At 43.2% G+C, this 27,785-nt stretch overlaps 2 protein-coding genes across 9 annotated transcripts in view; both read left to right on the plus strand.

The window, feature by feature from the left end:
• The first annotated feature begins 116 nt into the window (after positions 1-116).
• KIAA0753 (KIAA0753 ortholog) lies at positions 117-13,144 on the plus strand. Of its 6 annotated transcripts, XM_064678215.1 has the most exons (16): positions 117-393; positions 504-700; positions 1,509-2,121; positions 2,628-2,734; positions 2,971-3,033; positions 3,837-4,052; positions 5,154-5,364; positions 5,678-5,877; positions 6,995-7,164; positions 7,912-8,001; positions 8,160-8,256; positions 8,445-8,618; positions 9,439-9,520; positions 10,201-10,321; positions 10,446-10,670; positions 12,016-13,144. In XM_064678215.1, exons 2-16 carry the CDS (start codon positions 611-613, stop codon positions 12,131-12,133), a joined length of 2,577 nt encoding a protein of 858 aa, XP_064534285.1. In that variant the 5' UTR covers positions 117-393; positions 504-610; the 3' UTR covers positions 12,134-13,144. The 6 variants fall into 6 exon arrangements, with proteins under 6 accessions (XP_064534285.1, XP_064534291.1, XP_064534287.1 ...); XM_064678221.1 differs by having other exon boundaries at positions 117-700; positions 1,167-2,121; XM_064678217.1 differs by having other exon boundaries at positions 117-700; positions 8,160-8,247.
• Positions 13,145-21,182: 8,038 nt separating this feature from the next.
• Positions 21,183-27,785, plus strand: part of PITPNM3 (PITPNM family member 3) — a 64,150-nt gene continuing 57,547 nt past the window's right edge. Inside the window, exon 1 of one of the 3 annotated variants that reach the window (XM_064678214.1) lies at positions 21,183-21,577. In XM_064678214.1, coding sequence (XP_064534284.1) covers positions 21,556-21,577 — 22 coding nt within the window. In that variant the 5' untranslated portion in view covers positions 21,183-21,555. Of the gene's footprint in view, positions 21,578-26,502; positions 26,577-27,785 lie in introns of those variants that run through there. The other 2 variants (XM_064678212.1, XM_064678213.1) reach the window with 2 other exon arrangements.

A 27,785-nucleotide genomic window follows, 5' to 3' on the forward strand; every position in this document is an offset into this window, starting at 1 on the left:
TCGAACGGCGCGCGGCGGGTCCCGGCGCAGTGCGGCCCGCTCTGCCCGCCCTCCTCCGCTCTGCTCTCCTTCCTCCTCCCTGCCCTCCTCCGCTCTGCTCTCCTTCCTCCTCCCTGCCCGCCCTCCTCCGCTCTGCTCTCCTTCCTCCTCCCTGCCCTCCTCCGCTCTGCTCTCCTTCCTCCTCCCTGCCCGCCCTCCTCCGCTCTGCTCTCCTTCCTCCTCCCTGCCCGCCCTCCTCCGCTCTGCTCTCCTTCCTCCTCCCTGCCCTCCTCCCCTCTGCTCTCCTTCCTCCTCCCTGCCCTCCTCCGCTCTCCTTTCCTTCCTCCTGCCTGCCTGCCTTCCCTGCCTGCCTTCCTTTCTCTCCTCCCTCCTGGCAGCGCCCGGAGTCCGCCGGTGCCGGTCCCGCCCGGGCCGCCGTGAGGCTCCGGGAGGCAGCAGAGAGGCCGCCCCTCTCTGCTCTCCGGGGCTCCTCAGGCCGGTTCTCCCTCTGTTACTCACATCAGACTCGGGATTGCTTTCGAGAGTCTGAAATCACGGCTGGTTGTTCTCAGGTCCACAGCTGTGATCACAAGCAAGGGACAGCAGCGGGATTTGCTCTCAAGCCGATGCGATGGGGCCAAGCAAAGCACCGCTGTTTGATGATGCGTTTGCATTCTCCACCCAGCGATACAGGAATGAAGCAAAGCCTTTACAAACACAGGTACCATTTGTTTTCTGCAGCGATGCTGAATTGGTTTCCATTTGTGATTGTTACAAAACGATGATTATGACCCACTTCCCGAGACAGCCCATCAAGGAGTGTGATACTCGCTTTCCTGATGCTGTCACACATAATCTTGACACTGTTCTTTTGTAAGGGTAGAGATTCAAGAACTATATCCGTAAATATTCTTAACTGTCTGTTGTGGTTCAGTCCCAGTAGGCAGCTGAGCACACAGCTGCTCGCTCACTCCCAGCGGGATGGGGAAGAGACTTGGAAGGGGATAAGTATGAAAAATTGTGGATTGAGATAAAGGCATGTTAATAGAGAAAGCAAATGCCCTGTGCACAAGCAAAGCAAAATAGGGAATCCAGCCATTTCCACAGCTTCATCGCATGTAGCAGTGACTTGGGAAGACAAATACTGTCACTCCAAACAGCTTCCCCTTCCTCCTTCTTTCCCACAGCTTTTACTGCTGAGAATGATGCCACACGGTGTGGAATATCCCTTGGGTCAGTCAGCGTCAGCCATCCCACATGTGTCTCCTCCCAGCTTCTTGCCCACCCACAGGTTACTCACTGGTGGGCAGAGTGAGGAGCAGAAAAGGCCTTGAGCACTGCTTAGCAAGAATGAAAACACTGGTCTGCTGTTAGCACTGTGTTCAGCGCAAATCCAAAACAATGCTGTCATGACGGGATACATGCTAATATAAAAGAAGATCCAATTTCCTTACTGTTAGACACTTGAGTTGCATCACCTGTGTAAAGTGTTCTGTGTAACATCAGATTTTTTTTTACACTTTGAACAGCTCCAGTTTAATAGAAATGTTCCTGCAGTTCCAGAGAATTTGGCTCTCAGATTCTCTCAGCCCCGCCCAATTATAATAGAAAAATTGAAGGCATCCAGTGATCAGAGAAATCCAGCTGCAAGTGAGGACCCCAACCTGAGAAGCTCTGGCATGTTCTCAGTGGTATCTGAAGAAAAACTGAAACTGGCCATTCAGTTGGCCAAAAGGGACATCAAACGAAGACGTCTTGAAGAGCAAGTGAAACAGCAAGTGTTTGGAAACGTGGTCAGTAAACCATTGTGGACCCAGAAGTCACAACAGCAGAATACCAAAGTATTTGCAACTCCAGGAAATAAAAATGTGCTGAAGTCTCAAACTCACTTGCCAGGTCAGCAGAGGCTTGACCAGCCTTCCCAAGGGGAGTCTACCAGCTCTGACAGAAATGTTTCTCTCTGCGTAGCTAAGGAAGGAAGGCCAAGATCAGCTGCTTTGGACTCTCTACCCACCCATGACACAGGACCAGACCTCAAACCAAATTTAAACAAGAAAGAACATAAAAATATGCAGGAAGTCCGATGTCTGCAAAAGGAATTGAGGAACTATATTCAAAAAATTGAAGAAATGATTAAAAAAGGTGTAAGACTGAACGATAATCATGTTATATAAATGTACAGTAGTTTGTTGATTTTTTTCCCCCCACAGTTGTTTGGCTTGGATTAGAATTCAAATTTATTTCTGAATTTTTGAGAACCATCTACTTTTTTAAAAAAATATATAAAAGCCAGAACAGCTTGCCAGGTTAAGCAATTGGTTCTTTTGTAATAACTAGCAGGAGGTGTAACCGTTCCTAATTTTGAGTGCTTTATCTGCAACGTCGTCATAAAACTAATTGGTCACGTGATTTTTTAAGCTATTACTAATAAGCTATATTGTATAAGATTGTTTAGTCAAATTCTAAATAGAAACACAATCTAGAGTTACAGTAATTAATTTACATTACTGCTAAAGGAACCCCCACAAATATGTGATTTAGTTCTGCATGGCAGAGGTTTATTGTTAAATTATGTCTGTTGTCATGGCTTAATTGGGATTTTCACATGTTAAATTAAGACATAAAACATTAAATTCTATGCTTTTTAGGGAGAGATACAGAACTTTTAGATCCTGAGATCAAGCAGCGACTTTGCACTAGGAGACAGCAACAAGCTGCACGGTCAGCTCGGATGCTGTATGTGCTCCAGCAACAGGTAGGAACTGGCATTTTAAACTGGCATGCATAGTAGCTAGTTTATTGTGAAGAATTTGACAGAAACAAATTGAAACAAAAGAAATTCAATCAGGTTATCTCTGAACTTCCACAGCATTTTAGTTTAGATCTGAATGGTGTGACTAATGTCTCTCATGGCTGAAGTCCAAAATTTGTTCATTTATAGGCAAGGAGTGAATTCTGACTGATGTTCTCCTCTCCTTTCTTGATAAACAGGTAAAAGAAATTCAGGATGATTTAGAGAAACTGAGTCCTCATGCAATCAAACACACTAAAAAGGTAAGGTGTAATTATCCTTCAGGCTATAAATGACTTATTGACAGAGTTTTCTAGATAATTGTTTGATTATCTGGGTGCATCTGAGCCCTCTTCAGAAAGATTTTCTTTGTATCTTACACCTTTCATCTCATTCTCACAGAAGTATGGATCACTTGGCCTGATACTGCCTTTGCTGCTTCTCTCTTCTCAGTTCTCATTTCCCTGCAGTAGAGAAGAAGGCCATCGCTCTGATTTTATGTGGCTTCTAATTCCTTCTTCATTCCAATTCCTTTTTGCAATAACAATGTGTTCTACTACTGACTGGTTTTTTAAACTTCTGGGTGATGTCACTCAGTCTTACCAGCCTGATTTTTCTTCTCTGCCCAGCACCTTTCAGAAGGACAGCCCTGAGATCATGCCTACACTCTGGCTGATGTTGTCCCGTTGTTCTCTTGAGCTTTTCCATCACTTGTATTTTCTTCTGTAACAAAACACAGAGGATGGAGAGTATTTTGTGTTTGTGCAGTTGTTGCTCGTTAGGGTCCAGCTGACGATTACAGTTCTGTGTTGGCACACAGAAACAGGCTGTTATACCCAGGCTGTTTCACCTGAAGCCGGCATGTCATTGGTAGAGGTACTGTTGTGAGGAATCTTTAGTAGATTACTTTAATGCCTGTTTTGTTTTGTCTCACAAATGGCTTAATATGCATCAGAATTATCCCAAGCCTGAGTGTTTCTCCATGAAATTTTGCCAACAATTCTTCCAATAGTATAAGTATTCATAGAAACTATAGTTATTAAAACATTTGTTTTTCATTTCCCAGTCCCAAGCAGTATCCAGGTTGGCAGCAGCACACAGAGGTGCTGTACGAACCTTGCAGGCATTTGCCAATCACTTCACAGATCAAACAGACGAGCAGATTCCTGCCCACTACAAGGAGCTGGGCAGTCTCATTCGACAACTCTCTCTCTGCTCTGCCAAACTAGAAGGAGATTCTTCCATTTCTGACATTATCATAGATATTTTGCTGCAAGTTGAGGTAGGAAAAAACATTTTGGTTTTGCTAAAGCAGAAAAGATGTAGTGAAATATGAGACTGTGTTAATGAAATGGCAGAATATCTTATTGGTTTTGTTTGTGGTTTTTCAAAGGCCATATTTTCTAATGTATAAATGTACTTCTAATGTTCCTAAATAATGGTGATCTAAAAGAGAGGTGCATCCTAAACACAGAAGCTACCTGCTGCTGATCTTATTGATGCTGTTCCTGTCTTTCTTGGCTATGCTGCTAGAATGAGGACTGGTAGTGATAGTGGTAACAAAGCACCAGTTTCTGATTCATTTGCCATATTCAGGACTGAAAGAATTCATTTTATATATTGGTGTGTGTTATGTGTTTATTATTTTGGGATGCATGCATTAGTAATCAGCATCAGTGACGAGCATCTGAGCCTCACCCATGGTGGTGGATGCAGAAGTGTCCAGGCAGAAGATAAAGTTGTGGGTACAAGAGTTACTTAAGCTCTGTGCCTTTCAAATGGCTTTTGTTAGTGATATCTGATGGCTTATACATGTTGTTGGTATCATAGAAAAGTTCTGATTCATGTTGCCTACTATATAAATAACTAAAAGCAACTGATACCAGAGCCATATTTTATTTTCCTTAAAATACTGTTAAAACTGTAAGAGCTGTGTTTTTATTTTTACTGTTATGAACTGCTTATGAGAACAGTAACAGTGCTAACTGCCTTGGAACAGGAGAGGAGGTAGAGTTGTTCAAGTTTAGACTTAGCATTGGAAGAAGTGTCTGTATTACTGCAGTCATGTGAGCATGGGGGCTTTTTTGGTCTGTAGCCCTTGTGTCCATTTCTTTTTGAACATTCTGTAAGCAGATTATTTACTTGGGTCAATTGTAAATACAAAAATGTAAGCCTTTTCAGTAAGATTTAAGTTAATAATATGAAAAGGCTTCTACATGAACAACTTATTGGGAGTAATTGCTGTCAGAAAACAAAACAGAACAACAAAAAAACCCAAACCAGACCAAAAAAGTTCCAACTGCTTGGAATCTCTTGAATTTGCTTCTCATTTTTACATCAGATTTACTGAGAGAGTAAGTAAAACTCTAAATATTTGGTGCAGGATCTGAATTCACTGCTGGAAAACAAGCAAACACCAAAACCAGTGAAGAAATGTATTTCAGCTTCTCAGGCCAAATCTCCAAGGAACAATAAGACATTTCCAGCCCAAAAGCAGCTTCTGTTTCCAAAAGGAGAAAACAAGCCTCTCATCTTAAAGGGACAGTATGGACAAGAGCCTAGAAAACCTCCGTGTGCCAGGAGTCTCTTGACTGGTTTGTATTTTGAATTACTAAGTCCATTTTTATCAGTTAACTTGCCATCTGAAGATCAGTTTTGTATTATGTTATGTATTGTTGCTCAGAAGTGTATGTTAGCAAATCAGGCTAACGAAAGCCAGGCTGTGGTTGTTTAACTGTTCACACTGAAAAGGTATTCTGAATTCCCTTGGTTTGTGCAATTTCTCTACTTCTGAGAGCAGCAGCTGTTTTATTCTTGTCAGTTGATTCCTGATAATGTCTTTTGCACAACACTCAAATTTCGTTATTTTTGATACAGATAAACATTGACATGTTGCAAATATTTCAGCAGTTCAAAAGGCGAACAGTTGTGCTCATATGTTTCACGATAAATACCAAGAAGAAAGTGACCCACCTACTCCAGAGAGAAATGCCACTTCACAGGGAAGCACAGATGCCCTGGTGAGAGCTAGAGCTGTAAAAAAGGACTCTGTCCTTGGAAGTGGTCCTTTGGAGAAGAAAGGCATATTATTGCTTGCAAAACCACAGGTATGGAAGTGATAAATCATTTATGTTGTCTTCTACTTGTGCTTTGGGATTTGTTATATAACGTAAGATACTGTCAGTGCTTCACACTTCCTCACAATATTTCTATTCTGAGCTAGGAGACACAGTGGGATAAACTGTCATCTGCCTGTTATTTCTACTGGGTATGACTATTTTAGCATCTGTTTTTTCAAAGCAGTGTTACAGTTCCTTGGAAACACATTGTACAACTAGAAACACCGAATAACAGAATTAGCAAGGAAAATGTTTACTGAAACAAGTTTCGTGCTTGAAGTTAGCATGTTTTTTTCAAGTTGAAATTAAAGCTGAAGTATTTTCTTCCTGTTGGTAATCCTCTGTCAAAAAAATGCACTCCGCAGTAATGTCATGCTAGTGTTAGTAGGAGAATATAAGTTAAGCAGACTTACTTAATTGATTACAGAAATGATAAAACTTCACAATACAAGTTCTGGTTTCTGCTAAGTCTTTCTTGCAACCAGCAAGAGGCTTCTGTAATGCAAATGAGTTCTTAAAAGACTAGTGCTAGATTTTGTAAATAGGTGGAGTTTTTTTATTCCTTCCTCAGTGTCATCTTCAACTTGAAAACTCAGATCTGACACAGTAACAAAGCTGTATGTATATGTAACTTTTACTGCTTCCCATCCCTGTGTGTCAGTGAGAAATGTGGGCAGAAAGGTTAAACGTTTCAGCATTTCATACTGAGGGGACGAGTCTAAGTGACCTTGTAGCAAATAAAAAGTGGTGATATTATAGTTTTGTGGCTGAATAAAGGTTACCTTGGAAACCTTCTATTTGGATTTATTAAGAGTTAACATAGAGTCTAATTCTGAAAAATTAAAAATAAGTTTTTTCCCCATGAAGGGCAACACTGGAAAAGTTGGAACTGTTTGCAAAAGTAACAGTTACAGGATCAAGCATGTATTCTTTTCAGGCACAGCTGTACTTCCCTTTAAAGCAGTTGTAAAACCTTCACATATGTTAACTGTGCAGCAAAGTCAGCAGGCATGACTTCAAGACAAAATCTGAAGCAAAATGCAAAATACTTTAATAATTCAACAACTGAAATATAAGTTTTTAATGTGATGGTGTTAATTTTAAGGGAATGCTGAAATCTCTGAAATCAAGACAGGTACGCCCTCGAGGAAAGCATGCTGGATTTCGAGAGCCAACTATAGCTTTTCAGCTAAAAGAGACAAAACGACCTGCTAAGGAGAGCAGAATTCCCTGCCCTCCTCCAAAGCCTCCAGCTCTGCCTGTTCCACCTAAGCGGTATGTTCACAATCCTGTGGCACCCATCCTTACCCTGCTTCCCAGTGGGAATGCTGCTGGCTCTGTGCTGGTAACTGGGACAGAGCTGGCCTGGCTGCAGCCCAGGGTGGCCAGTGGCACAGCACAGCTCTCTGCCAGATGGCCCAGAGCAGCCTCACTCCCTAAAGCCCAGGAAGAGCCAAGGCTTTAGGCTTTTGCCTGAGTTGCTGCTTGGGAGTCAAGGCCCAACTGTGCAAGGCAGGGCAGTGACAAAACACAGCAGGCAGAGTGGGTATTCACAGCAGTGCATTAAGAAGGTAAATAAATATTATCTCCCTGTTCCAGAAGGACAAAATACATATATTTGTCTCAGACAATAATAGAGTGCAAGTTTGTTTACTTTAAAGTATATTCAACATCCAGTTAGACCAGGGCTCCCCAAATTTAGGTTGCTTTGGGATTGGTGTTTGTGGCAGTTGAAGCAAGAGATCCAGGTGCTGGATCTGTACCAAGCAGTGTGCAGGGTAAGATGAGGAGCTCATTTCTCTGGGCCAAGTACTTCCTATTTGCCAACAGCAGAAACTTAATTCAAGGTCCCCGGTTCTCAACAGAGTTTTCTGGCTTATATGGTCTTACAGTCAGTATTAATTTTCTCTCTAAAGTTTCTTGCAACTTTTCCAAACTAATACTCAAAATCATATTATTTCATTCTTCAGTTATTAGAATGTGCATTTTGTAACCCTTTATGTTACTGTGCTATTTTTGAAGACTAGCGAGGCTTGAAGCGGAAAATTCAAGAGGAGTGAAGGTTCTAACTGACCTTCGCAGAGGAGAAATAAAAAAAATACAAAAGTTAAGGTAATGACTTACTTTGAAGATCTCATAACTGGTGTCAGATATGATATGAGCTTCTCCACACTCCAGCAGTCTCCCTAAAAGTAAACTTATGTATTTGGGGTTTTTAAATTATTGTTGTCATACCAAGTTTCAAAATGGCATTGTTCTTTTTTGTGCAGGTCACAAACTGTTTCTCCAGCCCCCTGTGCAGACAAAGCTGGGAAGGAGGTACAGGAGTGGTCGGAACCTCTGGTAGACAGCATGCAGGTAGTACAGGCAAGCTTATGCCACTGGGGGAACGATGCCTTGAGAGCTGTCAAACATTTATAAAGGGGCAACATACAGTTTCTTTTCAACTTAATGCGAGTTGGTTTGGTTTTGGTTTTTTCTTTCTTTCTTGTATTGGCTTTGTGTCTTTTTGTTTTCTGTGGTATTTGTTTTTGAGTTTCGGATTTTTTAAGTAGCAGGTTGCAGCAAATGCAGATATTCTGAGTGAAAAGCTGTTGGATGATCTTTTGGAAGATACTGCTCAAGAACTGTGGAGCGTGGAGCAGCATGAGAGGCTCCAGACCAGGGCCCTGCCTATGGCTGACACTCATAGTATAGAGTCAATGTTGCACAGAATGGAAGAAATTGAAGTAAGATTTTCTGTCTTGGTTGTTCTCATTAGTGCCAATTTCTTGATTACTGTCCATAAATTGTAATATCTCTAAGTACATTCTTAAATGAAGGAAGGAGTGACTGAATCAGTGTCTGAAATCAAAGACCAGGGAGGAGTCTGTGCTTCCAGCAAAACACAGTCTAAGATCAGGAGCAAAATGTTTGATGAATCTATTGCTCTAGACTTGGGAGACCTGAGTTTGCTTTCCACCTCAAGTCTTTGTGGCTTAGATAACTGTACATGAATGGGAGAATCAGCATGGTGATTATGTTGATTGCCTTGCAGATTGGAAAGTATTTGAATATTAATTTGGTTTTTTCCCTTTTTTGTGGTATAGAATCTCAATATTCTAGTAGCTTGAGCATCTCGAGGAAAAATGCTCTGGCAATCCAAAGTATTTCACAGGGCAACATGGGAAGTCAGACAAATACATGGTTATCTGTGCCCTTATTTATTCATTTTTCTGTGTAAATATTTGTAAGTTTATAATTTACTCGACTTGAGCTTTCTCATATATTGCTTTCTTAAAAGAAAGCATGAGGGTTCTTCAGTTGTTTGGCTGAGGGCTGTTGGTCTAAAATGGGAGCAGTTACCATGGGACTGGCAACTAGTTTCATATTCAAGTATGGCATTTTGAACAAGATAAATGTCTGTGATTTCACTCCCCCACCCCTTTTCTGTGTTCTGTTACCAGCCGAAATAAGCCTGCTTTGCCCAAGGAGGATCATGACCCAGTTTCCTATTGTGTGATAATCAGGTATGTGGGTGACTGACTGCTGTTGTGTGTTCCAATACAGAGACACCGGGAGAGTGTCCGCAGGAGGATCACCCAGGTCGTGTACACTGACTCCCACTTCTGGGCCCAGGAAGACAAAATGGGTAACTGTCTTCTTTAATGGCACTGGATTTTCCTATAATCTGTAACTTTAAATTCAGATGTTTTGAAATCAAGGTCATTGGATTATGTGTGATCAAATAGCACCATCCAGACACATTTTTTACTATAGGTACTTCTTTCAAAGGACAGTTTCTAAAATGTAGTTCTAAAAGTTGATACTTTATCAATATTCCTGGTTTTTATCCTACTATTTGAGTGGCACAGCAAAGCTACACTGATTTTTCAATGTGAGTATCTGATTGCATACAGACTTTACTTTACTTGTGTTGTTTACACAAGTTGTAAAATCTCACAATATGACTGGTGAAGATTTAGCCCAAATCTGTATGGACTTTTTTTCCATGTCTTGAATTTACTGCCAGGTTTAATAGACTGCTAGTTTTACAGTGGTATTTTCTATCTCTCTGCTAGAAGTATCCACTGACAGCACAAATGCTTTATACTAAAAGCAGCATTTCTAAAATGCTCAGCTTTAATACACTAAGCTCTTGGAAATGCTACACTGGATTTACTTTTTAGGGGCTTCTCACTTTCAGTTCTTCACTTACCTGAAGGAGTTCCCCTTAAAAGAAGCAAAAGTCTTTGTGAGGACCTTATCTGCAGTAGATGTAGTTTTCCTCTTTCAAAGAAACAATTTTAAATGGTATTTTCTTCCTTCTAGAGCAACAAATGGCATCAACAGCTAAAAGACTCACATCTCCTCATCCAATTCAGATAACCAAATTAATTGAACACACAGAGCTAGAAACAAACATTTTATTTGAAAAACCTTTTGATGGCAAGTAAGTGGAATATTTGGCCCTACATTAAACTGTGGTGCATGAGATCTGTGTGACTTCATTATAGTGTTTTCAAAAAGAGACTTGAAAATCTAGTTCTGTTTTGATGATGATTTTATATTTCCAGTGATATTGATGAAAACAAAGAAGCAGAGGAGAAATTGCATACTGGAAATGACATTCTGCACCCCTTGGCTTTGAACTCTCTACAGAAAGCGTGCTCTGTGTCTCTGTCTGTGCCAAGCCATATGCTCCAGAGCATCTTGGATTATAACAGCAGATACAAGCATCATTTAAAGCTTATTTCTCATGAGGTGGTGGGCAGTTTCAACCCATGGCAGATTGCTGAGAGGTATATGGACTGTCTGTGATTTTGAAGTGAATGTATCAGCTGACAACAGGTTTTTCTGTTCTTACTCAGGAGAGGAGTGGGGAGGCGACATTTAAATTCCAGACTGAAAGCCAGAGGCAGTTGTCTCTCAGGCTGTTTCTCTACTGGTACTAGGTATTCATGGATTTTGAAGGTAGTTGGATAAAACCAAAGGATATGGGAGTAGAATGTCCATCCCTTGCTATAAATAGAAGATGTGAAGAAACAATAAACTACAGTCTCTTTACTGTTCACTTCCTGGCAAAAATAGTTTCTTAGGCTAAATGTCTGCTAAGCAGCAGAGCAATATAAGCCAAAATACCCACTTTTCCACTGAAGCTTGACTAAGTGTTTTGATTACTCAGTAACAGCTTTAGCAAGTAAATTACATCACTGGTTATCATTTCCTTGCACTTCCTTGAGTAATTACCTACAATTGCCTAGAAATAATTTTCAATATGTATGATACATTTAAAAAATCACCTATTGGTCTTATAAAGTCCAGCCCAAAGAAAGCATGGAAATACAGGATGAATTTGAAACCTTGCTAGCCCTGTTCTTTCAGAACTGCAGGAATACTGGCACAACATCAGTTGGCATAGAGGGGACATCAGTTCCCTGCAGAGTGGAAATGAGAATGCATCTGACTATGGGAGAAGAGATGAGAGAAGAAAACTCTGGAGTATTAAGAAAGAATTGCAAAACCTAACTTCAGTGGTTGTAGATGGGACGGGTTCCCATATTTGTCTGTATTGGCAGATTGGACATCAGGCTTAATTGCCAAGAATCTTTAAACTTCAGCATACATTCTTCTCAGGAGGCCAGTAAACTACTGTATATTCACACACAAACAGTTTTCATTCTGTAACAAACATCTACTGTGGTCCAGAGATTACTGAAAATTGACATTTTACTCAAAACATTTCTGCTCTCAGTAAGGCCTGATTCAGTGACAGCTAAAATCAATAAAAAGCTTCCTATTTACTTCAGTGGGCTTTGGATGAGCACCACAGTATGTTCACTCTTATTCTCAAAGCAGAATTAGTATCTTAAGAGTTTGAAGAAATGAAACAACTGAGATCTCTCAGTACTTTTAAGCTTGAAGTATGCCCTTTGCTATGAACCAGAGTGAGGATAGAATTTCTGCTATCTTATACAACCCATATCAGAACAAGTATCGAATCCGTTCTTGGGCTAAGCAGTAGAAAGAAAAAAGTATCTACCTTTTAAAATCAGAGCACTGATATCAATAGCATGAATGACTGAAATTTGAAATCTGACTTTCTGAACCTTTTCCTTCTCTGTTTTTGCCTTCCCTCTGCCTCAGTCTTGCAGAGCAACTGACAGAAGAAGCCCTGTGTGACGTGGCAGCAGAGCTGCAGGATGTTTGTGAGGACTGTGCAGAAGCTGTGTTCACATCAGAGTTTTTGCAACCAGTGCAGTGAATTCTTTCCCCCCTGCCCCATCAACATCAGCCTCAGCCTGACAGTTTGTGAGATTCTCTGCACCAGATCTTCATCAAGGATTCATCTCAGGTTTTTATAAAACCATTACAAATAGTGTTCTCCTTTTCAGATGTTGTCTGACCACCATGCTTAGCACATACACTGGGATGAGTTCTTTTGGGGATGTGGCAATCCAAGGAAGGTTTCTCGTGGCACAGCACAAGTAGAGGTAAACATTTGCCACTGGCTGTACCCACAGACCTGCTTGGGCTCTTGCCATTGCCTTCAGAATGAAGTCCCTTAGTATCTCTGGTACATCATGCATAGACAAATGAGACCTTTCAATAGAAGCACATTATAGAGATCTTTTTTTTTTTCCTTAAACTAGTCTAAAATGTTATATTTTTATTAGCATTTAGTGATTGAAACCCACATTCCTTTCTCTTAAGAATCCTATTGAAATCAAGAACAACAAAATAAATGAACAATTGGCATTTCTGCAACATTGAATTAACATGTTTGTTTCAAGTAATCAAGGTACTAGTTTGGGCTATGTCTGGAGGGAGCACTGAGTAATAATTATTTATGTAGTATTCTAGGGAAATGCAAGTTCAACCCGTGAGGTAACCCTAAGAACAATATGACAGTCTGTTTCCTTTGTCAAATATTGTTCAACCTATAACAGATTAATTTTTAACCTTCTAAGATTATTTTTATTTCCTCTAATTAGAACATAGATTTTAAAAATAATTTTGTTGTTATTCATGCCATGTTTGCTATTTTGTTTGTCTTGAAATTTACTTCAAATGTAATGATGTAAATGTTACTGCACATGTGTGACTTTGCTGATACATGATTCTATAACTTAAAATAGTTAATTTCTAAGATTATAGAGATAAGCCTGGTTTAAGTAAAAAATACTAAAGCCATAGTGCCTCTATGTATGTGTATATATGCTTGTGAAATTATTTTCAAGATATTTTATTTTTAATAAACAACACTTATTTCTTATGACTGAACATAGTTTTAATTTAAGATAACTTCCCTCTGAACCCATTTGGAATAGTCAGCACCCAGTATGCAAGGAAGTGCCTGGCAACATTACAAGAGTCAGACTACATACATCTTGAAGTAATGTGGTCATCTGTGAAGGTAAACATACTTTCTCTCTTTTGTGAGGAGTGTCCTCTGACTGAGGATGCTGAAGTAAACTTTTATTCTGGATGAGAATTTTGTGGCATTGAGGAATGGCAAGTGTTGTATAATTTTTTCTGTGGCGAGACTTACTCTGATCTGTGTTAACGGATTAGAATACCTTTGTTGTTGACTCTTTTTGGAAAGGTTTTGGTGTCCTCTGTGCTTGTGTCGGGGTAAGGAAACAAGATTTAATGGGCTTTGAGGCCAGGTAAGGCTGTAACTTACATCATTTTATGAGTGAAACGGTTGTGAGTAGATTCCCCATTCTACCAGTCAACGGCCCTTCTTTACCACAAAGTGCAATGAAAAAGGGAGAGGAATGGAAATTGTAGTGAGCTTGACAAGGAAGACCAGTGTCTCTTTAGTCTGTCCTGCCTGCTGACAGCTGAAAGGAAAACTAGTTATTTCTGGTAACATGTCCTTAGTCTGTTAGGCTGATTTATTTTTCATATTGTTCACTAAATCACAACTTATATTGATAGAAAAGATTTACTTCAAGCTACTGAAAATGGCTTTGGAGTTGAAATGAAAGCAGTGCTAATCAGGTATCACTTAATTATCTAAGTGATACCTGATTAGCACTTATCTCTGAGCAAGTGGCAGTCAGTGAAGTTATCTTGATCAAATCAAATGCAGAATAAGAGAACAGTTCAGTGTTGATTAAGTCATGGGCAGAAAATCCTGATTTTTTTTAAATTAAATAGCAATTGTTTTCCTGGTACCACACCTGTTGTCTTCAGGAAAGTTTTGCTCTGCCTTCAAATGAGCAGAACAAAAGGTTGAAACATTCTTACTTGTGTCTCCCTGGTAGAAATTAAATGATCCAAAATTTCTATAGGCCTTAACCTCTCTCTTATGAATCCAAGTTTATTTACTGCACTGATTAATTTTTTTATAATTGGATATTCCTTTCCTTCTGTGAGTCAAACACGAGAACAGCAATGTTATGGAGGTTCATGTCTGAAGATTTGGTCTTTAGTTGTTCCAGTGAATTCTTGGTAGGGACGAGCTCCTGCAGTTTCAGGTGGAGTTTAGTGCTCAGATATTGTCAAGATTTGACCTTCAGTTTGGGGCAATCTGCAAAAAACTCTTCCTGTTGTGAATTCTGCAGCTACACCAGTGCAGGCAGCTGAATGAAAGCTAGTTCCCTGTCCAGGTGTTTTCACTGGAACTTTCATTTGTCTCTGACATTTGTAAATGTGGCTGAAATTCAAATGAAAGGTTATATTCTCTATAATTGTCTGTTGTCTTTCAATTGGGAAAAGAAGCTTGTTCTGAATATGGAACTAAGTAGCACCAATTAAACTAAAGGTAAGGCAGCTGCTGCTGCCTTCCTCCCACTCCAGCCTCTTCCCTCTGGCTTCTCTCTTCTGCTTCTGCAGCCAGTCTGAATATTTAGGCTGAGGGAATGAACAGCCAAAGAGAACTGGGTGAGCTGGAAGGAGACAGAGAGCAAGTAAACTTTAAAAGGGGAGAAAGAACAAAGTGGTTGCTTCTGTGGTCAAGACTTCTGTGCGGATTTCTAACCACCTCAGGAGCACATACTTAACAATGATTATATCCACAGGAGGTGGCACCATTGGTGTCAGTTATTAATAAACCTCTTAAAATGCACCTACTGACTCTCTCTTTTCCTGTCTTCTTCCTCTTTTTTAAAACTTTCTGTAGCGATTTCTGTCCCTTTTTGAGCTGGCACAGAACAAAACGTCCACAGTATTGGTGAAACATAAATAGCATTGTTCAAATGGACCCAGACTGAGATGCTCAGGGGAGATCAAGCTGGGCTGTTCCATACAGACAGCTCTTGGAACTAGCTCTTCCAGTGTCCTGAAATTTGTCCAAAGCAGAACCAACTGCATAAGAAGAAGGCTGCCCAGAGAGTGATGCAGCCCATCAAAAAAAAGTCATGAAGTACCACATTTGTTTCCTTTATGAAACATCACACTTTGCTTCTCCAACAGCCCTCCTTAACCTTGGGTCTGGGTAGAAGGCAGTGCTGGTGCTAAAATATATGCTCTTAAGGTCTAGGACTTTGCTTTTCTGCTTGCTAACAAAACTGTTGATGGCACATTTTTGTCTCATTATTTCTCCCTATGCATTACACAGATGGTTCTACACCCTTCTCTTGCATGGTACTGGTGGATGAGGGCCATGGGTGCTACTGAGAAAAATATTCTCTAAGTTATTAGTCTGAGACAGGGGGAGCAGAGTGACATTTAACATCAGCATTTTTTGAATGCACTGGCCTCTTCTGAGTGTTCCCACTTGTGGATCACTGAGTTGTTCTGTGTTACAGTGGTGGCATTTCCCTGGCTTACATAGAGGTGATTTTTGGAGTGGAGCATATGCATGGGGGGCTGCACAGCCAGGGTTCTTCTTGTGTTCCTTTGCCTTACCTGGCTCCTGGTATGACTGCATTGAGCAGCAGGTCCATCGTGCAGGGAGCCATCCCCAGGCCTGGCTGGGTGTCCTGAGCTCTGCTGCCCATGGCAGGTTAGGCCGCTTTGCAGTGTCGCTCCTGGACGCAGGGCGAGCACTGCCCTGGCTGAGATCCTTTTGCGCCTGAGGAAGCCCATGGAAATTGAGGCTGGGTATGTCTGCAAACAGCTGCTGCACTGAAGAGGAAAGCTCCACAGATGCTTCTAAAAATCCTGGTGTCACTGTTTCTCCCTCTCCCCTCAGCATTTCAGTGAGGAAACATGACTAAAAATAGCCTGCTGTCTAAAGCACAGGGAGAGCTCTGCTGATTGCGCCTTAATTTTTGTTCTCATGAACGTATCCAGGTTTTGGTTGTGGGGTTTTTTTTGTTGGTTTGGTTTGGTCCCCTCCCTCCCCCCCCAATACCCAGTCTCTCATTTAGCAAAAAGAGCTGGATTTAGGATCAAGCTGATACTCATCAACAAATCTTGCATTTATTCCAGTCTTTCTTCCTGCTGATCTTTCCTAATACTTTGCTCTGCGATGGACCAGCAGTCAGGGTCTGGGAAGAACGCTTCCTAGCAACGCATTAAGCCACTATAACAATGTTTTAGAAAAACCAGGCTGCCTTTATCAAAATAAGATTGGGGAACTGATAGACTTTTCCACATGGAAAGAATAGATGCCCTATCCTTATCCCCTGAAATGGGAGAGACCCTACAATTTTATTACCATTTTCTTCTTTTCTTAATGGAATAATCAGAATGGACTCAATAAAAGAGAGCAAAATATCAGTAATATTAGAGATTGGAGAGTCTGGGTTACTCCTTTAATGGTGGGTTAAATTGGGAGGGGAGGGGGTAGCAAGAGAGGACAAAATCTAAGCTATTCCTTACTGAAAGAATGAGATATCTAATCAGAAAGATATTAGTATAAGCAAATCAGTATGTAGGCATGGCAGATTTGGGCTTTTGGTTTTGGTAGATGCTGATTAACTTAGGCTTCTTCTGTGTGTCTGCAGCAATCTAGATAAAAATTGTACCTTTAGGTTTTCTTGCTTCTTCCTCCTTTCCCTCTCAGTGTGGTGTTCTGTCACTGTCCTGTTCTGTCCTGATTTTTGAGAGTAGAAAGTTTGACAAACATGATCTGTATTCTGACATTTTGAAAATTAAGACATTGCTCTCCTCTTCCAGCTTCTTCCACTCCATGTCAAGATGTGACAAAAAAGCTCCCAAAATGGCTCTAAAGTAACAGCATAAAAATCTACAGCTGCTACAATTTCATACTATTCCTTGAAATTTTGATTCAAGAATTTCTGAACACTTGTTTAGTTTTTTTGGTTTTTTTTACTCTGTGCAACTTGTCTTCTAAAAATTGTTAAGATCCCTGTCCTTAGGGTGGTATTTGGAGTGGACAGGGAGTAATCCTTTCTGCAGCACTACCAGGTATGCAAAGGTATGGTTATATGGGCATATTTGAATGTGGGAACTTTCCTCTAGGGTCTACAGCACAATTTTCATGTGCTCTCATTTGTACCAAGAAGTTTTTGTGAGCTGTATTGATGTCTCCCATCTGGATCTGGAAGCTCTCTGCCTTGTGCTCAGCAAATCTATCCCTTTTATTAAAGAATTGTAGACAGAGCAGAGAAAACAGTCTCAATTGGTGGTTCTGCAGTGTGGCAACAAATACTAGATATAAATTAATTACTTATGAAATCCTTCTGAAATCCTGTGATTTTAATTCTTATGAACTTTCTTTCCATCTGTTTTTATACCCTGTGCCTTCCTCCTCATGTAGCTACCAACACTGGAGAGCACTGGAATTAAACCAGCAAGTACCATTGCTCCTTGCCTGCAATTTCAGAAGGCCTCAGCCCTGACGTTACTGATCAGTCACAGTCTGCTCCTGCTCTGCCAGACCTTTCATTGGAGAGGCTCTGGCTATTAACGAGATTTGAGGCAGGAGGAAAGAGCATCTTTGAGTTCCTAGACAATGAAGTGATAGATGAGGGGACTGATGGGTTGAGGACTAAGCCTCTCTCAGCTCTTGTTCCTGCAGCTATTGACAGCTGTCTGGGCCATCAGTTAGACTCTGCCTTGCCCAAGCATTTGTATGGTTTCCTTGTGTCTGTTGTGGGCTTTTTACAGCCATGAATCCAGCTTCAGCTGCAAAGCTGAGTATTCCTGGTGTCAGTCAGTGCAGTCTTTCTGGTACCTGGGATTAACTAGAGCTAACAGCAACCTGGCAACATCACAGCCTCCTCACCAGGCAATGTGCCTGTCTGCCAGACAATTCCCTGTTACCTGGGAGTATCAGGAAGTCTTTGTTAGGACCAGTTGCTGATCTGTTGCTGTCCTCTCTTATGCCTCTGTGGATTATGATTTTGTTCCCTTCCATTTTTTGCAGAATGCTGCTCTTCTGTGAAATGCCGGGCTGTGACATATCCTGTTTCTTTTTTATTTTGGCAGTTTGGTGATGTATAAACAGTGCAGAAAGGTCTTGCAAACTATTTGAAGTTACATTACCAAGAGTTGTCATCTCAAGGCTTATTCTTGGATCCTGGATAGCTTCTTTGGCTGTTTCACTGGCATGAGCAGCCACAAAGCAGGTGTATCTACTGCCAGAGAATTTCTCAGTCTGTCCAAGTAAAACACCATAGTGCAACCCATTTCTAGTGGGTGGCTGACGTGCACCACTTGGCTGGGAGCTGCTCCATTGCCTGCTGTTTTCTCTGACTCAATGTGGTGTCTGCTCCTTAAGGCTGCCTTTCAAGTTCTGTGGTGACTTCAAGGAGGACATAAAAACTGAACTTAAAAGGTTCTGCCTGTCACTGAGCCCTCATCAACTGCTTTCCTTGAGTCCCATATCTGCTGATGAAACCGCACTCGCATCACCCTTTCTTGAAATAAGCAATTATCTTCTGACTTTGGACAAACAATATTGGCTCTAGAGGACAGATCTTCCATTTTCCTTCCTCAGCAATCTCCTGGTTTCGCTCTGAAGGCTGCTTAAATCAGGTTGAACCTGGTGTCAGCAGGCATAACAGTATAGAAGCCAGCCTTGAATTCAGTCCTGGAAATATAAACCAAACAAGCAGCCTTCAGCTTTGGTGCTTAGGCCCTGACCTGTGCAGTTAGAGCAATTCTCCTTGCCCAGTTTGAGCAGGTTTGGATCATTAGGTGGGCAGATGTTTTCAGGGGGGCAGTAGTGTCAGTTGGTATCATTTTTCTCTGAGCTCCCATCCTCAGGTGGCTCTGCACTGCCTCAAGGCACTGGCTACCTGTTTTGTTGATCTTTTTCAGAGTGTTTTGTACAAGGTTTGATTTCTGTAATTGGGCATCTTGCAACACCAGAAAAGCTAGCAATGATGCGGAGCATCCTTTGACAGAGGCTTTGAGAGGAGTTTGAGAGGAGTTTGTCTGCTCCATTGTAAGGAAGAGAACTTGGGTCACCAGTAAAACAGCATGTGTTTTCAATTAAGAGTAAATGTGTTTGGAATTAGATTATTTTCTCAGTAGGTTCTTTGATGTATAAATATCTTTAAATGCATTCCAGTTCAAGCCATTACCTGGCATAGTATATTTTTGTTACATTATTATTTGGTGATGACTCTTGAAGAAATTCTACATGTCCTCTGTAATGCATGAAAAAAAGCTGTTCCTTTGTGTACTGAAAGGATTTTGTTGGAATCTGTGAAGCTTTTGCAAGTCTTTAGGAGAAAGAAAAGATTTCTGGATCTATATGTTGTCAAGAACTGGCAGTTGTCTGCTTTCAGTATTCAAGACAATGGAAATTAACCTTTTCCTCTCGAGGGAGGCATTGTGGTGCTTACTGCCTTCAGAGGCTGCAGGTAACTGCCTGCTCAGGCAGCTGTGCCAATGGAAAGACTTTTTTTTCAGTCACTGCCTCTAGTCCAGTGCAGAAGAGCCATTTAGGCTGAATATTATCTCAATACAGTAGTTGGGATGTATCTTGTAGTGTGCAGTCCTTGCTCTTTGTGATGTAAATTGAAAAGGGTTTAATGAAGAACCTCTGAGTATGGTGGGCAGGTCACATCTGTACAAGACAGAAGCTGCTTGTACTGAGCTGTTGCAGTTGGAAGCAGCACAGAGCAGGGAACTTACTGCACTTGTCCAAACACATCTCTGCCTTTCAGACATTCTCCCCTAAGCCAGTACTGTCACCAGAGTCAAGGAAATTACATAAAGCTGTGTCAGGGAAGATTTAGATTAGTTATCAGGGAAATGTTCTTCCCCCAGAGGCTGATTGAGCACTGGTACAGGCTTCCCAGGGCAGTGGTCACAGCACCAAGCCTGTCTGAGTTCAAGGAGTGTTTGGACAGTGCTGTCAGGCACATGGTGGGATTATTGGGGTGTCCTGTGCTGGGCCAGGAGTTGGACTTGATGATCCTGATGAGTGTCTTCCAACTCAGCACATTTTATGATTCTATATACCCATGGTCTCTCTCTAGGATTGCTTTCTTTGGTGGCTTAGTGACACTGTAGCACATTTGGGAAAGCCATCCTTATCAAATCTTCTAAACAGGCAAGTCCAACAGCAGAGGCAATGTGGCTCGAGGACAAACTGTCCAGCATAGTGAGCCATAGTTTGTATGCTGGCTTGGGGGTGGGAATTCTTGGGCATTGTGGCTATTCCACTTAAGGCTCAAACAAAACCACTTAACTCACTGTGTTCTCAGGGGTATTTGCTCTGGCTCCTTGTATGAGCGCTTAGCAACACCCCGAGCGAATCATGTATTTATCTTTATACCTACCAAGTTGGTATTGGCACTGAGCCTGTAAGTTGCTTTAGGACTTGGTTGCATTATGTTTGCTTGGCTCTTTAATTGTGGGCTTCTTTGGGCCAAACTTTTGTTCACTGCACTTTACTAGGTGGTGCTCTGACACACTAGTAACATACAAGCCTTTGTAGGCTCTCTGCCAGCCTCTTCCCATCGTTCCCACAAGATGGGCTGCAACTTAAACGTTTCTTAAGATGAATTTCTTTCAATCCTTGGGGGATCTGGAGAAGCTGGCTTCTCTACTTTTAGAGATATGCCACTTCTGGGGGCTCTTGAAGAAGGAGGAATCGAGTCTCGCCCTGTAAGTTCCCTAGTCCAGCTCTCAGCAGGCTGTAAGCCGCTTGCCTATGGCTGACTTAAAAGGCGGCGCGTTGCAGTTCAACCACCGCACTGACATGGGGCTTGGCAACAACCGAAGGATATTTGCTATTAAATTCCAGAGCAACCACTTGCAGGAGCAGCTTGCCGGGGCAGTGCCGCAGCAGCGGCCGAGCCGTGCGGGGCCGGCACCGTGGCGCGGCTGGGGAGGGGAGTCGGGCACGGTGCGGACAGCACGGGGGAGCGGGTCCAGCTCCGTCCTCTGCCCGCCCGCAGCTCCGAGGGGCCCTAAGACGGCGAGGGAGCCCCGACCCCTCCCCGGCGGGCGCGTCGCGGGGGCTGAGGGCAGGGGGAGCCCCCAGGCGAGGATCCCCGGGGCAGGGCGCTGGTCGCACCCCGCGCTCCGCGGGCCGTTTACGCGCAGCCACATCCCCGCGCTGGCGCGGTCCTCCCGCTCTCCGCCGAGCCGCTCGCTGCGCCTTTAGCGACGGCGGCTGCGCCTTTAGCGGCGGGCGGGCGGCGGCGTCTCTCGGCCGCGTCCCTCAGCGCCGCAGGCGAGGGGGCGGCGCGGGGCCTCCGCAGAGCCGATGGGGCGGCGGAGTGCGGAGTGCGGGCGCGCCCGGAGCGCCCCGCGAGCGAGCACCTGACGCGGCTGAAAACGGCTTGGCTGCAAGCAGGGAGCCCTGAAATGGCGAAAGCTCCGCGCCCAGGTGAGTGTTGAGCCCCGGGGGTGGGATGGGGTGGCCCTGAGGGGAGCGCGGGATGGGGTGGCCCTGAGGGGAGCGCGGGATGGGGTGGCCCTGAGGGGAGCGCGGGATGGGGTGGCCCTGAGGGGGAGCGCGGGATGGGGTGGCCCTGAGGGGAGCGCGGGATGGGGTGGCCCTGAGGGGGAGCGCGGGATGGGGTGGCCCTGAGGGGAGCGCGGGGCCCCGGGGGCGGGTTGGGGGTGAGGCTCCGGTTCGCTCCTACGTACCCGCGGCTCCGGGGCAGCCCCAGCTCCGCGTCCTCCCCCGCCGGCCCCGCGGAGCGTGGAACACAAACTCGTGTGAACGAGGCGCGGGTATGTTTGTCCCTTGTCGTGGTTTCCGAGCGCGGCCCGCTCTGCCTTGGGCGCTCGCGTCGGTCGGTGTCGTGGTCGCGGCACTGCCGGAGCGTCGCGGGCGCCCGCTCGCCGCTGCCCGGCCTCGTCCCGCCCTCCGCCGGAGCTGGTCTGGGAACGGTCTCTCCCAGCTCCGGCCTCGTGGGGCCGGTGCTCGGTGCCACCTGCCGAGGAGGAGCAGAGCGGGAGGCAGCAGCCGTGCTCGGAGAACAATAAAGGTATGCTGTTGGGTGGGACTTGCTGAAAGGCAAAGGCTGCGCTTTGCCCGTTCACGTGCTGTAACTCGCGCTTCCTCCGGAGCCTGAGCAATGCGGAGGTCGGTTGGCTGGAGCTGGGACCAGGGCTTGGGGATGCTCAGCAGCAGCAGCACCCTGATGCCCCGTGCCCAGTGCAACCTACAGGCACAGGTGGCATATTCTGTGTGTGCACGAATGGCCAGTGACAAACAGCAGAACAGATGAGAATCCGCTTGCTGATGCAGAAGTGGTTTTCTTCTAGGTTGCACACAGAGCCCATTGCTGTTGCAGATGAAGGCCTAACTGCTGTGACCGAATGGTCAGTATGTGACGTTCACCTGGTGTTTGGTGCCAGCTCTGGGACAGCTTTACAGCAGCATGGCACTATTAAAGCTAAACCCAAAGGGGTTCTTTCCAGTAGTGTTTTTGGGTTTTTTTTATTATTATTATTCCTCCAAAATAGGCATGGATTGGTGGCAATCCAGAGACATAATACTTCAGGAACATGAGAGCATCGATAATTTCAGAAGATGCAAATATAGGATTGAACTAAATGGTTGTTTTCCATCTTTGGAAGATGAAGAAGTAAAAAAGTGAGGGAAAAGTCTCACAGTTTTTTCTTTGGCATTAGTTTCCAGTCCTTTTAAGTTTGATAGGAAAATAAGGGGGCATTGCTTTGGATTTCTGTGATACATGAGTAATGCAGCCTGCGTATGTAGCTTGTGTGTTCAAGCCCAACTTTGCACAGGAATTTTAAAGGATGCTACTTGTCTTGGATGTGATTCCACTGACTTCAGTAGACAAAATATGTCTTTTGCTGTCAGCTTTGTGACACTGTAACTACTTATTGTAAAGCAAAACTAAACCATTCACAAAGGAGGTCTGGCAGAACATATCTGCTTTAGGAGTAGAGGAAATGTGCTGCTTTTATAAATGGAGCCTACTGAGTTTATCCATGTGAGCTGGAATATGCACAAAGGTAGAAATGTTGTATCTGTTTTGCTTGTACGAACCCTGCCTTGCAGCCCCTTCCAATGCTGTAGCCTTATCTCAGAAAGAAAGATCACAAGTCTGGTGAAAATCTGCTGTTTGATCACTGTTGAATGACAGGTGTGTCTGTAAAGGGCTTTTAGGCGTGGTCCATGCTTGACTCATTTGAGTAGTCAGATCTCACCTAGTGAACTCCAGATCTTAAGCACTTGGAGTAGTCCCTGTGCAGAAGTGCTTGGACATTTGCAAGATTGTAGGTTGTAAAACCTACCAGACATAACTGCAGATGATAGTCCTGATGGTAGTGACCTGACATGTCCCTGTGGGAGTGGGGGGGATATCTGCTCTTTATCTCCTACTTTAATTTTAACAGACAGCAGTGACTCAAAAATGTCAGATCCTCCTCAGTAAGCCAGAATCTCTGCACTATGAAAGTAGAGTCTTTCAGATGTGATGCAGGCAGTCCACCTACAGTCATTGCAGGAAAAGGTTAGAGAATATTCATATCTTCTCTGGTTTTGGGGAGTCAGTTTGGAGGAGGTGATAATGCTGCTGAGAGGGAGGGTGAAGTTAATTTCTGCTGAGGGGGAGCTGGTATCTGAAGCATCAAGAAACAGCTCTGAGAGATGTACCACATTTACAGGAAAGCTCTGTCTAGGATTTTGAGCCTGAACAGCCATGGTAAACCTCTTCTCTCACTTCCTCCACCTCACTAGTAATCCCAGAGAGTGCAAGACTGGAAATTTCACTGATACCTTAAAATAGGGGCTGCATGGCTTAATTTCTTGATTTGTTTTCTTTACTTAATATGCAGATACGTGCCTGTCCTTAACGTCTGCTGCAGAATTGCCAGTGGAAAGATGTACAAAGTAGGTAACCAGAGACTTGTCACTGTGGAATTGCTACGAGATGAAAGACATTGAATGAGGAATGGGAGAGAGGAGTTGGTTGTGTTGTGCACTTTTGACCACAGTGGTTTCTGGACTGTTCCATCAGTTAGCTCTTTCATTTCTTGACAAGGGAACCTGCAATTTGTGTGGACTTTTTTCTGTCTACAACTATGTCTCTGGCTTTGTCAGCTGCGCTCTTTGACAAGAGAACTTGACATCTTGACTTAGCCTTCTACTTTTTTCTTCTCTATCCCCCTTGGCCTTGTATGCTCTCTCTCTCCGACCTCCCTCTCACCTCTCATGGTTATTTTTCTCCCTCTCTCCCTTTAGGGTCACAGTTCTGTAGGCATCCCACTCCGCACTCCCCCTCAGCCCTTTCTGCTTGCAGTGTGTTTCATTTCAACTTCAACTGATTTCACTTAAGTTCCAGTTTCTGCTGCAGGTTCATTGTATGATTTTGGACGAGTTCTGTGTGGCCCTACTGTCAATGATGTCAGTGTATGGTCTGTCGTTTTTGGTGCTCTGTGTGCAGGCGAGGGCTTTCTCTGACCATATGTGAGTTTTCACTCTGGAATTATTGAAGGAAGGATCTGCATCTCTGTCTTGCCTGAGCTCCTGAGTCTGAGGAGTTCCTCCAGTAGTTAAATTCACATCCTTGTAATACGCATCTTCAGTTTCACATTTGCCAGAGAACAAATAAAGCATGTAACTAGAATATACAGTGGGTGATTTTGGCCTCCAGTAAGTCTTAACTGTGTAGTCACTAGGTAACACTGTGTGGGTAGCTCAGTTAAATCACTTAATGGGTAGGCAGGAAGCATCTGAAACCATCAGAATGGAAAGAAGTATTATTATACAATAGCAGTCACTGGCAACAGCGAAGGTCATTCCTTCTACCCAGCATCTCTTTCCAAAAGGAAAAATGACTTGTGTTTTTTAATTTTATTGGGAAAACTGTCCCTGAATTCAAAATGGTCACAGTTCTAAAGAAAGTTTTGACAAGTGGAAATGTTTTAATCTGTGCAACAGAATCTATTTTTTTATTATATTTTGTTGAGATTAATTCAGTCCTCAATACTTTACTGTGTAAAAGACTTAGTTTCCAGTAGGTGTGAGAACACTGTGTGCTGTTTCGTGTCTAACTAGGTTGGTGTGGTGATAGTATTCAGGAGTGCTTTTTTATGATTGCCTGTGTCTGGCATGTGCTTATATCTAGGCTTGATTGGCAAATGTTTGTTACCAAGCAAAAGATGCAGGAAAAAGCTGGGCCTGCTGCAAAGCTTGAAATGTGTGATAATGTGACAGTGAAGTGAATTGTGTTGAATTAGTTTTCCAGTAAAGCTCTCTGCTGTAATAACATCCAATGAAAACTGCTGCTCTTATCCCAAGCTGCTTGAATTGAACCTTCCTGGCAGATCCAGTGTGAGCACACCTGATTCAGGTTGGTCTTTGGGACCAGCCTGTCACACTACTGATGCTACCAGTGCACAAGGGGCTGGTATGATGGCATTTGGATCAACCTGCTTGCTTTCTGCCTGTCCTGTTTGCCTGACAAAGTAACCAGTGATCCATGCACTGGTAAGGAGAAGAGGGACATGCTAGAGTGACTCTTACGGTGATGCTTCTGGGCTGAGCTTACTGTGCTGCAGCTCTGCCCTCGCAAATACGCTTCAGGAATGAAGTCATTGCTCTTTCATTCCCTAAGTGTTTGTGCTGGTCCTGCTGGTGAAGTTCTACTGTAAACAGTGATGATTCGAGCTGTGGTTTTCTTTTTCAGCTGCAGTCAGTGTTTTTAAAAGCTGTTTCAAGATGAGAAGGCAGCAGAACCAGAATTACTGAGTGACAGTGGTGAGCTGTTCTGTCTTAGGATGCTTGGGACTTACAGGATGAGTGTGTTTTGGACACTAGGCCTTTTAAAAGGATATAGGAAAATGATTAAATTAGAGTTGGGAATCACCAGTGTTAGCTATTCAGTTGCCAGAGGAAGACCTTTGTTTCTTAGAGGGCTTTTCAGAGTCTCTTAGGCCTTACCTCACTTCTTACCCATTTTTCTACTTCCATTTCCTTAGTCCTGAGAATGTTGGCTACAGACTAGTAGAGTCACTTTGATTCCTCTTCTGTTTTTCTTTTTTTTTTCTCTTTTAGAATCCCCCTCATAATCACATGGGATGAAGTGTGCTCATGCACTACTTAATTGTCATATCACTGCTAATATGTCAAAAAAAAGAGGCGCCTTTGGAAAGAATCTGAGTTTATGCCTCCTGACCAAGAGAAGCTAGAGACAATTCTTCTCTTATATATACTTTTCAATTGCTGTTGATTTCTTATGGAACTATGATAAAATGAGCTCTGCTGGTGTTTGTGGGTGAAAGTGGAATTGGCATTTTTCATGGCTGTTCTGCTCCTTAGGTCTATTTGTGGAACATATCAGAGATTGCACCATCATAGTGGGTTGTTCCTTCTCTGGATGGACAGCATTAGAAGCTGCAGATATGTGAGTGGGAACTGTTTCTTCTACTGTTTGCTGAAACTATGTATAGTCACTAAACACCAGGGATGAAATTTGCCTTGCATCTGAATTAGGATGCCGTCCACAGAGGTGCAGTCTGACTTGCCTTCAACTGGAAGTGCGAGTGTCACATAATAGAACATGGGACTATTTCTGTAGCAATTTTCAGTCAAGTAAGATCCTGGCTATTTTGCTGCTTATCACAAGAGGATGCAGCTGATCATATCTGTGGCTCTCACCCTCATGGAAGCTGTTCTGTACAGGGTAAAGGTTTCAGTTGTGATCCTTACTTATACATCTTAGGGTAAGGAAATCAATATCTAACGTGGGTAAATTGGCTAATGAACATATTGCAAATCTAAAAGTCTTACTTTAAATGATTGTTTTTCAACAACATTCAGAAGTGGTTTTGTATAAATTGCTAATTAATGGCAGCTACTGTGAGGTTGGGGTATCTTGTGGAGTATGGTGAATCACAAACCCCGATCTAGCATATCCATAATGGATATACTGTGGAATAGTACACATGTAGGATTATTGTTTTCTTTAGGTCCTGCAAGAGTTGTCTTTGGGTAGATACGATACCATCAGGCACAGAAAAAAAACAAAGTATGAAAAAAATTAGTACAGGGAAAAACAAGAGAGTGTCTTCCACCATTGCATTTCACTCATGCATCATAGCACCTCATCTCGTGTCACCAGGTCACTGATGCAGCAAAGTACCAGTGAAATTCCAGCTGTTCTTTGTTGAAGAAGAAAAAGCAAGGCTTTTTTAACAGAAGAAAATCACTGATTGTAATCATAATTACAATACTAGCCTAACTAGAGCATTCAGCTTCTGTGCATGGTGCTGCAGGATGCTCTGCTCCTGTCCTCTCTGCAGTTGTTGCTGTGGCTGTGTGCTCAGGGCCAGCCCCTGCCAGCTCCCTCTGTCACAGGTGACTGTCACAACATGCAGTTCTGTGCAGAGAGAGCAGCTTAGGTAGGAAACTTCACTTCTGCTTCTTCTGGAAGGGAAGCATCTGTGCATTTCTGTGGACTCTCCTTCTGTCTCTTGGAAGTGTTCCCCTTGTATCCTACTGTCCATCTGCTGTACTGCCCCAACAACCTGTGGGGAACTGCTGTATGTGCTTCTACTGTTGTGACTCTGTCATTAGTGGTTTCGGTTAAAAGTATTTCTTCATGAGGTCCCCT

This window comes from Pseudopipra pipra, chromosome 21, assembly GCF_036250125.1.
Source record: "Pseudopipra pipra isolate bDixPip1 chromosome 21, bDixPip1.hap1, whole genome shotgun sequence".
Taxonomy (NCBI): domain Eukaryota; kingdom Metazoa; phylum Chordata; class Aves; order Passeriformes; family Pipridae; genus Pseudopipra; species Pseudopipra pipra.

Bases quoted from the DNA above. Each gene is read 5' to 3' on its own strand.
- KIAA0753 (XM_064678215.1), top strand. From the start codon at position 611: ATGGGGCCAAGCAAAGCACCGCTGTTTGATGATGCGTTTGCATTCTCC. The intron at 8,002-8,159 runs GTAATGACTTAC...TTTTTTGTGCAG, and splicing joins AAAAAAATACAAAAGTTAAG to GTCACAAACTGTTTCTCCAG. The intron at 8,257-8,444 runs GCAAGCTTATGC...TTTTTTAAGTAG, and splicing joins ACAGCATGCAGGTAGTACAG to CAGGTTGCAGCAAATGCAGA.